We start from the raw sequence: 13,856 nt of genomic DNA, 5'->3' as shown, positions 1-13,856 counted from the left end.
TCGGCTATTGTGGCAATGAAGTCCGTAACCGCTTCCGCAAACTCATTTACGTCTCTGGAACTTGCTTGGAACATGTTCCAGTCGACTTCGCTCAGTGCAACTTGCAGCATGGCCTCTGAATGGTCAGCCCACCGCTTTATATCCCTCGTCACTGTCCCTCGTACCTACTTCAAAGCTGGGTGGTCTGTTCAGTTTTAAGATAAATGCACTTCATTGTAGAAGTGAAAAGGCAACCATATTGTAGTAAGTCTGGAATGAGTGATTGCTTAAAAGCTATTGTAGGAAAATAACTGCAGATGCTGGTACAAATCGAAGGTATTCATTCACAAAATGCTGGAGTAACTCAGCAGGTTAGGCAGCATCTTGAGATGCTGCCTGACCTGCTGAGTTACTCCAGCATGTTGTGGTTATAAACTATATACTTCCTTAAAGGAGAAATGCATGAGTTTTACAGCTTTTAATTCCATGGTTATTTCATGAACTGAATTTGCAATATTTAGCTGCCGTGGACATAATTTGAATATTCAAGCCTCTGAATTACCAATCTGACCAAGAGTTTGGGGCCTCTACTACTATCCTCATTCAGAATTCCAAATCCATACCACCCTCAGGATTTCCTTATCCCCCTCTAATTGGTCTACCAATCCCCCATTTATTATGATGGGAAACGAACAATAAACAAGTAGCTTCAACTCGAACAGATTAAAATTCACACAAGCAGAGTTTGCTACTCAAGAAATACAACATTTGGACCACCTGGAATTCAACATCATACATATACAGGATTCAACTTTAGATAGTTCAGGAATTGATCATGTGCTATATCACTCTCTAGGGAGATTGTTTTTTGGCTGAAAATACAGCAATATGAAGCAGACACCATTTATCCCCAGTATAATTAAAATACTGCGGAACACACAACGGCTGCATTTTAGATATTAGCTCTTCAACATTGTCTGGCTCCAATCACAACTTATGGCTTGAAAGTAATCGCTGCTAAATACTTTTCCTGTAACTTTCACAACACAGACATTGGACCTGCAAATTAGGGTATACAAGTGATCAATGCAGAAATGCTATGTATTAAGAGATACTAAATGCATTTGTGCTTTAGACAATTGTAGTACTATGGAATATAGCATTTTTCTACACTCAAAATCAACACTGCCCTCTTCCAAATTAGGTATATTACAAATTAAACACAGGTTAAAACTTCTATCCACATGCTCAAATAATTGACATCCATACAAGTTTTCCTCCCATGTCAAAAAAAGACAGCACTGTAGTAACAACAGGTCATCGCTGGAGAACATAGATAGGTGATGTTTCCATTGGGATCCATCTTGAACATTCCTAAATAAAACCCCAAACTCAATGAGTACCAACCCCGCCATTACGTTGCCGTAGCAGCTGCGGCGTACCTGCAGTGCGTCTGTCTTTGTGTTTTTATGTTGTTTTTTTGTCTTGATTGTAGTGTAAATGTGATGTGGTTTTTTGGGTTGTGTACTATGGGGGGTGGGGGGGGGGTGGAGGGAACTGTAAATGTAAAACTGTCTCTTCCGAACGGAGACGCGACCTTTTGTTCTGGGTCGTGTCTCCGTTCCCGCTGCGGCCTACCATCGGCCAAACCACCTGGGACTCGCCTGTGGAGGATCCGGCCACGGGGACGTCGGAAGATCGCAGCCCCCTGGGTAGGGGCCGACATCGGGAGCTCCGGCGGCGGCAGCGTCTTCGCCCGCCCCGAGTCTCGGGGCTTGGGTCGGCCCGCCGCGGACTTTTCACCGTCCGGCGCGGCCTGAAATAGGCCGCGGGATTTTCTCTGCCCAGCGGGGGCTTCAATGTCGGGAGCCCCGACGTGCAGTGGCAGCGTCTTCACCCGCCCCGGATCGCGGGGCTTGGGTCAGCCCGCTGCGGACCTTTCACCGTCCGGCGCGGCCTGGAACGTGGCAACTACAACAGCCTGACCGCGGGAGAAGACTGCAGGGAAGAGAAAAGACATTCTGGCCTTCCAATGAGGAGGTGACTGGAGGAGACTCACTGTGATGGATGTTTCTTTTTGTATGATTGTGTGTGTTATTGCTTATTTTTATTGCTCTTATTGTTGGACTGTGGGTAATCTTTCATTTCACTGCACATTTATGTGTACGTGACAAATAAACTTGACTTGACGTTGAGCTCTTCTTCCATTGCCTTCATTTCCGGATCTTTTTCTCTGTTAAGGAGTCCTAACCTCCCAGTGATAACCCCTTCTCCCTTCTCCAACATTCCTACAAGCATCTTCAGTTCCTTGTTTCTACATTCTCCCTTCCATGTTATCCTGACCAACATGAAAATTCACCACCATTTATCCTCATCTCATGGCCTAAATACTGGAACTCCCAATCAAACAAAATGATGAGTACCAGCATGAGAAAGACCAAAAAAGTTCAATAATATAGTTCAGCACCATCTTCACATGGAATAATTAGAAATAAGCAATAAATACTAACCGTACCAGTGATGCTCATATATACTAAGGACTAAATAAAATCTGCATCCCACACTGTCAACGATGACATTCCAATTAATGACTTCACATACAAGAATTATTTCCAACAATTGATAAACTAACCTAAAGAAAAACCAACCAACAGTGCATTGGGAACATACTTTGATGTCCTTTGTAGATTCAACACAACATTTAATGCTTATCTGTGCATGCTGGCTTTGGGGCATCCCTATTCTTTACAAATTATTTTTACACTTCATGCCAATGGAAAAAGGTACTAAAATTCCTGTGCAGGATATCCCAAATTACACATTTTAAAAATGCTTATTCTTCACAATTGATTTTGCATACATAGTCTGATTATACTTACAGGTTCTAAACTTTTCTTTCAGTGCATCCAGATCTTCCTTGAGAGCAACCTGCATCCAGACCAACCCAACACAAGCTACTACACAAGCAGCTAGCATAACAAATGCACACAGTGGATAACAAATCTTGCAGCATTTCACATAGCCTCCCCTGCAAAAAAAAGTTGAAATGGAAATGGATCACTTGAAGCTCTAAATAAATGATACATTTGAAACTAGTTAATTTATATATCTGAGTAAGTTTGTGCAATGGCAAAAAAAATGAAACAATTTCATTGCTGTTGGGAAATAAAAAGATAAACTTTAAAAATACACATCTGACATTTTTACGTTTAGTTCTGCCGAAAAAAGCAAAGATCTCCAACCTGAACGACTACCGCCCGGTTGCCCTAACGCCGATAGTCATGAAGTGCTTTGAGAGGCTGGTCCTCTCACACATCAAATCCAGCATCCCTGACTCACTGGACCCACATCAATTTGCATACAGGGCAAATAGATCCACAGAGGACGCCATCTCTCTGGCTCTTCACACTGTCCTGACTCACCTAGAGAGACAGGGCACGTACGTGAAGATGCTATTCATAGACTATAGCTCCGCCTTCAACACGGTCATCCCCACCAAGCTCATCACCAAACTCCACCAGCTAGGCCTCAGCTCGTCATTATGTGACTGGATCCTGGACTTCCTGCTGGAATGACCGCAGGCAGTGAGAATGGGCCCGCACCTGTCCTCTAACTATCACCCTGAGTACCGGCACACCACAGGGCTGTGTTCTGAGCCCCATGCTCTACTCCCACACGACTGTGTTCCTGCATTCGACACCAACACCATTGTCAAGTTTGCAGACGACACAACGGTGATCGGGCTTATCACCAACGGGGATGAAACAAACTATAGAGCGGAGGTGCAGAACCTGGCGGACTGGTGCTCGGATAACAACCTGTCCCTAAATACCACCAAGACCAAGGAGCTGATCATCAACTTCCGTAGGTCACATAACGGGGAATATGCCCCGATCTCGATCAACGGGGACAGTGTGGAGAGAGTGTCCAGCTTCAAGTTTCTGGGCACTCACATTTCGGAGGACCTAACATGGTCCAATAACACTGCTGCGCTGGTCAAGAAGGCACAACAAAGACTGTTCTACTTAAGAACACTGAAAAAGTCTGGACTACCCCAACAGCTGCTGACGACCTTCTACCGCTGCACCATAGAGAGCATCCTAACGCATGGCATCCCTGTGTGGTACCTCAGCTGCACGGAGGCAGAAAGGAAAGCTCTACAGCGGGTAGTCCATAGAGCTCAGAGGGCCATCGGAACACAGCTACCAGACTTGGAGGGCATCTACAACACACGATGCCTCAGAAAAGCCACCAGCATCCACAAAGACTCTTCACACCCCTGCAACAGTCTGTTCGAACTCCTTCCATCGGGCAGACGATACAAGGCCTTCTACGCCCGCACCTCCAGACTCAGGAACAGCTTCATCCCCAGGGCCATAGCTGCTATGAACCGGTCCTGCTGAGCCGGATGGCCACAACGCATAGATCAACTTGCACTTTACCCTGTCTAAAAACTGTTACAATTGTTTCGTTTCGTTGGGTTGCTGTTAATTACTTAAATTATTGCATCGCATGGGAGGCGCATTCCCAATCTCGTTGTACCCCTGGGTACAATGACAATAAAGATATATTGTATTGTATTGTATTGTAAGAGCTTTATCGCTCAGTTAAAATTGCTAGAAGACACCTGCACCAACATCTGAAGAAATATCCAGAAGGATTTTTTCTGCAGATTTTCCCTCTCCATAACTTTTCATTTATTTCCATCTTAAATTAATTTAAAATAGACAATAGGTGCAGGAGTACAGAAATGTATTATCATACCTGCATCCACTAACTACGTTAGTGCCATAGTGAGGCCCGCCGGAAATTGGAGGAGCAGCACCTCATATTTCGCCTGGGCAGTTTGCGGCCCGGTGGTATGAACGTCGACTTCTCCAACTTCAGATAGCTCCTCTGTCCCTCCCTTCCCCTCCTCCTTCCCAGATCTCCCTCTATCTTCCTGTCTCCACCTATATCCTTCCTTTGTCCCACCCCCGACATCAGTCTGAAGAAGGGTCTCGACCAGAAACGTCACCCATTCCTTCTCTCCCGAGATGCTGCCTGACCTGCTGAGTTACTCCAGCATTTTGTGAATAAATCGATTTGTACCAGCATCTGCAGTTATTTTCTTATTCCACTAACTATGTTTCTTGAAAAGGTTTTCACAATTTCTCCTATCACTTCATTGATTATGAACATTGCCCTCCAGTTAACACTTGGACAATAAAATCAAAATACATGAACTGTTGGACTCTATAAAATTAACTCTTATCTTCTTTGAAATATTGAATACAAGGTCCCAAATATTTCCAAACTTAATTTGCATATATGGTACCTCTAAAGCAAAAACATTCCAACATATCGTCTAAATGAGGAAGATATGAATTAAAGATGTTAGCAATGGAAGTGAACAAATGTTTGGTCAAATTTCAGGTTTATAAAAACTAATGCAGGTGAAGGTTCCATTGCACATTGCTTATTTAGACTAAGTTTCTGATATTAGTAAGGAAAGGCAATTGTTCACGAGAGAAAGACACAAGTGTTGGAGTAACTCAGTGGGACAGACTGATGGGGGTGGAAGAGGCTGGGGGGCGGCTGGAAGAGAAGTAGAATAAAACCTGGCAGGAAGGAGGGTGGGGGGGGGGGAAGAATTGGTACTAGTCTAGATGGGGCACAGGGGAGATCCAATCGGCCTTGGTGGACTTCCGTGACCTACTCACGAGACGTGGATACAGACTTTAAACGGATTGTAGATTTTTTTAAAGGGTCATGACTACATTCTGAAATAGGCATTTCAGAACTGAAACACTGTGCAGGTCTGCAATGGAAGAATGATAGGCTGAAGGAACCAGATGAGATGTTGAACAGAATACATCCTAAAAAACTATGGGTAAGGGTACTGAGATCAGGAACAACTTTGGACGGTAAGGTAAACATTGTTCTCATGGTACCGTTTTGTCAACACAATCTGTCGAAGTCAAACAAATGGGACATCGTGGCATTTCAATCAACATTTTTTGGTGAAATTTTAACCTCATTTTAAATCGCATTTAATCTACATTGCTTCGTCAACGTGCTACAGAATTACATAATGCTGGTTCGGGTTACAAGGCCTCATCTGCGCTGTTAGCCTCTTTCTTACTTTGCGAACAGGGAGCCGGTGGCCGGTTCAGCGAACTCGTCGAAATCAGAGGTGGATTCCGAATCGGAGGCCGCGGGCTCGGTCCTCAGCAGCAGCTGGTGCCCGGAGCTCTTCTTCGGATTCTTTTTCTTGCCGTCGCCGGTGAGGCCGATGAGCGCGTTCAGCTCCTTTCGCTTCTTCATCTTCTTCTGCGGGGTCGCCGCTTTGTACTGCACATCCAGCTGCCCGTGCTTGCTCTCCAGTTTGCAGCGGTTCCTGACCCAACATATAACCCAAGAGGCAGGGGTGGGGGAGGGAAGAAGCCGGGGAGGGAAGAAGCCGGGTCGGTCAACAAACGCGCAGGTAGCAGTTCATTGCGCTGGGCGCGCTCGCTCCTCGCTGCAGCCGCACTGGCGGCACCAACGCGGCAGCGGCGACCCCGTGACGCGCAGAGTGCGGACGTCAGCGGGCGGGCGGTCACGTCACGACCAAAGATACTAGAGGAACAAGTTGGCCACTCGACCCTAAAAACCGTAGTACGTCATGGCGCCATTTTAGTAGGCAGAAACTTGCAGAAACATTTAAAAAGAAAAATAACAAAAATCTGTGGATTGACAGATGATATATTCTGCATTTTAATGGTTTCATCACACATACTGTTCCCCCCAAACACTGATTACACCGCGAGAGGCAGAGCGAACGGCGGGGTTTGCTTACTAAAATGGCTCCTTTGCGTACTACACTTCAGTATAGGCGATTTCAACGGAGTGGTCCATCTTGTTCCTCTAGTATCTTTGGACACGACGCGACGCGACGCGCTACGCTACGACGCGCCACCTGACTAACTGTCGGTCTGTCTGAATAAAAGATGCCGGAGTAACTCAGCGGCACCATCCCCGAAGAGAAGATGACACCAAATACCGGGGTAACTCAGTGCCACCATCTCTGGGTAGAAGGTAAACACAAAATGCCGGAGTAACTCGGCGGCACCGGCAACTTCTCTGGAGAGAGAAGGAATAGGCGACTCGGGTCGAAACCCTTCGGCGTGAAGCGCCTTCTTCGGTTCGGTGAGGTCTCTGCTCAGGGGGGAACGCAATTTCAGCAGCGCCGGAATGCCGGCAACCTCCCTGTTCTGAGTGTGAAGCCTCGGCTCGGAGAGGTCGCTGCCCAGGGACCAAAAAGCCCCCACCATTTCAGCAGCCAACCCCACATCTTGTCTGTGTGGAGTTTGCGCGTTCTCTCTGTGGCTTTCCTCCCACGTCTCCACGACTTGCGATTTAATCGGCCACTGCAAATTGTTGGTGTCTGGTAGAAACTGGGAGAAGTTGATGGAAATGGGAAGAGGAGATTGGGTTGTCGAGATTAGTGAAAGACTAGTATAGTTGCATGAAGACTTCTGCTATAGCTCCTAAGGTTGTATGTTTTTTTTATTTCCAACTCCCCAGAACTAATGTACAATTCAATTGTTGTATACGTCCAGAGTATTATATATTTCATCATTCTTCAATATTTTTGCCACCTTCAAGGTAATCCCATCACTAGTCACATCTTCCCATTCCCAACCCTATCCATTGATGCCACTCCCTTCGAACTCCTTTGCACATTCATCCCTTCCACCCAAGCCAACCCCAACTACAGTTACTTTCCCTGCAACTGCGGGCTAAGTAACCCCTGCCCCTACACCTCCTCCCTCTCCTCCATCCATGGAGTTCAGTAGCCCTTCCAGCAGAGGTGGAGAGGAACATGCACCTCGTCGTTTATTACATTTAATGCAGATGGTGTGGATTTGGTGGGCCCCTGCCTCTGTCGAAGGATAGCATTTGTGGAAGGGCATGCAATGTCTTCTGATGTATTGTCCTTTTGATGTGATTGGATTATATGTACCACACACACAATCTCTTCAAAATGTTGAAAGGGGTAGTGCAAGATGTTTTTAATGATGCCGTCACATTGAAGGTGTTAGAAGTTACCCGAGGAGGATCCATTTAATGTGGGGGCTTTTGGGGTGGAAGATAAAGTCAAGGTGAGTTCTGTATTTCTTCTGATTTGGATGAGAGCTGAAGTGTAAGAAATTGACCAGATGCAGTTGTTCTGGCGGAGAGGAAGCTGTGGTTAAAGAAAAATGAATGTCTCTTGGAGGTGATGATGTGGAAGAACACATGCAATAAATTGTGAAATTAGGTGAGTTGTGTTCGCCGATATTTCTGCCACCCTCAAAGTGATCCCACCACGAGCCACATCTTCCCATGCCTGCCCTTTCCAAAGAGACCACTCCCTCTGCAACTCCTTTGCTCATTCATTCCTTCCCACCAAGGCACACCTCTCCACCCCCCATGTCCCATTTCACCTATATCTCTTTCTCTGCCTTTACATTTCACTCCTCTTCTAACCTTAACTGACAACCATGTCACTTGATGATCCCTTGCCTTTGTCTGCCAATCAAAACCCCCTCACCTGTGTTCACCCGTCACTTGCCAAGCGTTGGCATGTGCCTTCCTCTCCCCCTCCTATAATTAGTTTGAGTGAGAATCCCAACCCGGAATGTCGCCTATCCATTCCTTTCACAAATGCTGTCTGACTAGCTGAGTTACCTCGGCACTTTGTGTTTTACGCAAGAAATCTGCAATTTCACGTGTCTTCATTTGCCTGCCTGGCTTATGTTCTATATTGTCTACAAACTTTTAACATGCCATTTGTTATATTGCTCATTGTTCTTTATTGATTGTTTCTCCTCATTAATTGGAAATATTTACAACGGTCTTTAACGTCACCCATGGCTATTTGTGTCACATGAAGGCTATTTTGTATGTCCAGTGCTTTGCGTCCCTCATAATAAATTCAATCTGCCATTATACCGCCCACATGCATAGTTTGTCTGACTCATCTGTTGTGCTTTCCCTCCTAATTTTGGCATCATCTTGAACCTGCTGTGATATTGTATCTATTTTCTAACTCTAATTTAGGAACCAGAAGGGCATCAGCACTCTGTTCTGGCACAGTCGAGTTGGGTTTGTCAGGCAGGATTCACTCCTGCATCAATTTTGATTGTTGTTGTTGTTAGTTATTGTTGAATATTATGGTTATTCCCGATAATTCCATTATTTAATTGTCAGCACACAACTCATTTCCTACCACATTTTTTACCTTTCCTTCCATTTTGTATAACATTCTGGTATTAATGTAATCTATTCCTGGGAATCTATTGAAGCCAATTTTGCATATCTAAAGATCCCATTACATTTGTAATGAAGACAAAAGGACAGTGCTGGAGTAACTATGCAGGTCAGGTGGCATCTCAGGAGAACGTTTCAGGTCGAGACCCTTCTTCCGACATTTATTTACTTGCATATTTATTCAAATTTATTTATTAGACTATACACCATTAGAACTATTTGTCCAAGAGGTCCATGCAGGTGTTTACATTACACGTGTCTCTTCCTATTTCCTCCCTCCTTTTAGACGTTTGGACCATTTCTTCCATCTCTTTTCCCATATGCTTTCTATTTTCCTTTTGAAAACATTCACTGCCTGTGATTGACAAGACCCAAGTCCTCTCACTGTAAAGCAATTCTTTGTACATCTTGTAGGGATTGTGTATTTTTGTCTCTTGGTTTTGGACTCCTCTGTAAGTGAATGAATTTAAAACCAGGATGCATAACTACAGAAACAAACTTTAAATTGCTGAACATGTTCACATTTTTTTAAAGTTCGCTGTTAGGCCATCTTAAAACTTTCTCCTTTTTCTGAAAATAAGCTACTAATTTGTTCATTCATTCCCATTTACTTGATCTATGTTCGGGTACTACCCTGTAAATCTTGTTTGTATATATAATCCGAACAAATCGTAATACTCAACTGTTAGCTCCATTATTATTATCCATATACTAAAACTTGTTTGTTTGTTCCTGAACTACAGCCAAAACGGTTCGCAATAGCATGACAATTTTATGCCCACCTTACTCACCATCGTCATGTGATGCTATGGATTAAGTTTAAATTGGTGTTATATTTTTTAAGTTATTCACATTTTTAAGTTGGGGCCCCGTAGATCTGGTACTTGCGTAAGATGGGCGCCGCCCATTGTGAGCAAAACAAACGTGTCCGCACCTGTGCAGTTGGGTCCTGTTGATCTTGAGTGCGAGCAGGGCTCGGCCGCTTGACTACGGTTTGCCAGCTCCGTAGCAGCGGGAGAGCCAGGCCTGGTGCCGGGGGAAGCAGCCGGAGCCTGGGCCTGGACTTGACCGGGTAACCACGAGCCTGAGGTAGGCCAAGGGGAAAGGCAGCAGCAGCGGCGGTGAGGCTTGGCATTGGTGGAGATGGAGGCCGAGGCCTGGGCATGCACTGGGCCTGCCCTCGGGTCCCCCCCCCTCCTCTCCCCGGCCGGCTCAGTGCCTTCCCCCACGCGGCTCAGAGTCCAGGAGCATTGGTGCAGCAACAGTGGGAGAGCCGCCACCATCTACCCACCGCACTGAACATCCCCGCACCGGGACGGGAAAGGGCTCCTCCCCACTCCCGCTCCACCAATGCTGGCCGCCTGGGCTGGGAGGCGGGTTGCTACACAATCTCCGTTGGGGGGGGGGCAAGGGGGGGGGAGATGGGAGGATAATGGGGGATGGAGTGGGGGGGGAATAAGGGGGGGAGGGGAAGGGAGTTGGTGGAGGGGAAAGTGAGTTGGTGCAGGGGGAAGGGAGTTGGTGGAGGGGGAAGGGAGTTGGTGGAGGGGGAAGAGTGGGGAGTGGGGGAGGAGAGGGTGCTGCACCAATGCAGGAGAGGTTTGGGCCCAACAGGTCCAGTTGGTCTAATTACTGTTTAAAGTTCAGGTCCCCAGACGTACATCTCAGAATTTTGTTAACCTCTTCATTTGTTTCAAAGGATTAGTTCATCAGCCTCTGAGATCCCTTTGCTTCACTTTGCAGTCACTTTCTCATTTTTTAATTGTGTTAATTCTGTTTTTCTGAGCAAAGTGAATTGCCATGCATGTATCTGTTGCAAAAAGGTGTGGTAGAAAGAAGAATGGTAATGAGCAACAGAGAAACCTATCCACTGAAGAAGCTCCTTAAAGGTCCTGATTCGGGAAGTTGACAGTCAAAGGTCATGTTTAATATTGCAACTTTAAAATATTTTAAATGCCTTTTGCCATTTAACATTTAACCGATTAAAGTTTTTCAACACTTGTGAGAAAGGTTTTATTGATAAATGGAGGCACACCTTCAAAATCCTCCACATATCCTGATTCAAAGTCCAATAATTAGCTAAACGTGGCAGATATTACAAGGATGATCCATAAACTTTGAACTCATTCACAAATTGTGTTATGGTATCTATGTAAATATAAAATTATTGCCTAATAATGAAATGTAAACCTTTATTTTGGAATGATGACGTTGTTCAACTATATCAACAAAACCAATCAGCAAAGTGACAACTCAACCACGACTAATTGCAATGAAAAGTCCTCGGATGTATTGGAAACGGAAAATGAAAAGCATGTTATTCAGCATTTGAAAGAAAATGGAGGTTAATATTGCAAACGCAATCATTACTTATTTATCTATTTATTCACTTCTCTATGTTCTAGAAATCCCTGTAAAGCGTCTTTGAGTGTTTGAAAAGCGCTATATAAATGTAATGCATTATTATTATTATTATTATATTAGTCCTCAATTATGTCGTCTAACAACATGAGAAGATTTTTACTTTCTGGGTTGTCAAACTTAGCTGTGTCGTATATTTAAAGTCAAACTAAAGGTAGACACAAAATGCTGGAGTAACTCAGCAAAATAGTACCGTTATTGATAGATAAGAACAAGAGATCAGAGAGGCAGTTAATCATGAAGTGATTTTATTTGTTTGATGCAACCACACAATTTAAGGAAATATATGTGATGATTGGTAAACAAAAATATTTTTTCACATCCCATGTATATAATTCAAATTATGGAAATGTCCTGGGCCAGACAGCTTTTTTCTCACCATCAGCTTCTCCTTGCTGTGTGCTTCATTTTGCTCTCAGCAGAATCTTATTCTCTTTTATCCCTTGCCATTTTCAAGTTTCCATTTAAGCATATAAGATTTTTTTTTTTGCTTCAATTATTAAATGTGACAAATTTCATTGCTCTGAGCAAATAGCCTTTTAAGTGGATTTACCAATATCTTATATTTATGGATGTCACATGCAGAAACATTTCGTCTATATTCATCCAAGCAGACCATACTTTTATTTCTATAGGATCATCTTTCATTCAGCATTTTTCAAGAGGAAAGTGCTTTAATCTGTTCTCGCCTGAAAGTTGTACAATCTCATTTCAAATATCAAGTTAAATGTGTTCTGCACTTTTTTCATTGGTCCTTTGGTAATGTGGGGACAGACTGAAAATTATGATTTAATTGTAATCTAAATGAGTTTCAGTCCTTTTTAGTGTTGGCAAACTAAATTCGACAAAAAGTTAAAACAACTTTTTAAAATCTTTTCTTTTTGGTGTAAACTTGGGTAGTTTGCATTTTTATGCTTCCAATGATGTTAGAATCTGTATCTATAGATCCCATTGCTCTTGTGCCTCATATAGGTGGGAAGATTTGTTTATTCGTCATCAATGTTTCAGTGCTTATGGCAGTATATTAATTCCCAAATGCATTTGGTGCATGTATTCACACTTGTAGTGCAATTTATTCCAGTCATTATATTGGAGAAGTTGCAAGCACTTAATACTATCACCTACTGGCAAATTGTATCATCAATATTTGTGATACATTGATTTGGAACAGTTTTGCATTAAGGTAGTGATCGAGAATTCTCAGTTCTAAGCGCACCTTTGGATCAATGACATAAACCTCCAAAGGTGCGCTTAGAACTGAGAATTCTCGATCACTACCTTAATGCAAAACTGTTCCATTGCCTCACCTATCCTTCATTTTCACAAACAGGAGCCAAATTGCCAAATCAATGTATCGTGGTGTGCCTCAAGGTTCGGTGCTGGGCTCATTACTGTTTGTCATCTACATCAATTTGGATGAGAACATACAAGGCAAGATTAGCAAGTTTGCTGATGATACATAAGTGGGTGGTTTTGCAGATAGTGAAGATGGTTGTGAAAGATTGCAGCAGGGTCTTGATCGATTGGCCAGGTGGGCTGGGGAATAGTTGATGGAATTTAATGCAGAGAAATGTGAGGTGTTGCATTTTAGGACATCCAACAAGGGCAAGACCTACACAGTGAATGGTAGGCCTCTGGAGAGTGTTGTAGAGCAGAGGGATTGAGGAGTGCAGGTGCATGGTTCCTTGAAGGTCGATAAGGTGGTCAAAAAGGCTTTTGGCACATTAGCCTTCATCTGTCAGAGTATTGAGTATAGAAGTTGGGAGATCATGTTGCAGTTGTTTAAGATGTTGGTGAGACTGCATTTAGAGTATTGTGCTCAGTTCTGGGCACCATTATAGGAAGGTTATTGTCATGCTTGAAAGGGTTCAGAGAAGATTTACGAGAATGTTGCCAGGACTAGAGGGTCTGAGCTATAGGGAGAGGTTGAGTAGGCTGGATCTCCATTCCTTGGAGCGCAGGAGGATGAGGGATGATCTTATATGTACATGATCATGAGAGGAATAGATCGGGTAGATGCACAGAATCTCTTGCCCAGAGTAGGGGAACCGAGGACCAGAGGATATAGGTTCAAAGTGAAGAGGAAAAGATTTAATAGGAATCTGAGGGGTAACCTTTTCACACAAAGGGTGGTGGGTGTATGGAACAAGCTGCCAGAGGGGGTAGTTGAGGCTGGGACT

General features: G+C 44.1%; 1 protein-coding gene across 1 annotated transcript in view; it reads right to left on the bottom strand.

Moving 5' to 3' along the window:
• The window catches only part of efcab14 (EF-hand calcium binding domain 14), a 34,252-nt gene extending 27,733 nt beyond the window's left edge, over positions 1–6,519 (bottom strand). The window contains exons 1-2 of the mRNA XM_078407347.1: positions 6,104–6,519; positions 2,859–3,007 (exon numbers count right to left, since the gene is read on the bottom strand). Of these exons, the coding sequence (XP_078263473.1) occupies positions 2,859–3,007; positions 6,104–6,285 (331 nt within the window). The 5' untranslated portion in view covers positions 6,286–6,519. The remainder of the gene's footprint in view (positions 1–2,858; positions 3,008–6,103) is intronic.
• Positions 6,520–13,856: the final 7,337 nt, after the last annotated feature.

This window comes from Rhinoraja longicauda, chromosome 11, assembly GCF_053455715.1.
Source record: "Rhinoraja longicauda isolate Sanriku21f chromosome 11, sRhiLon1.1, whole genome shotgun sequence".
Lineage (NCBI taxonomy): Eukaryota > Metazoa > Chordata > Chondrichthyes > Rajiformes > Arhynchobatidae > Rhinoraja > Rhinoraja longicauda.
This window is presented reverse-complemented; position numbering and strand designations above follow the sequence as displayed.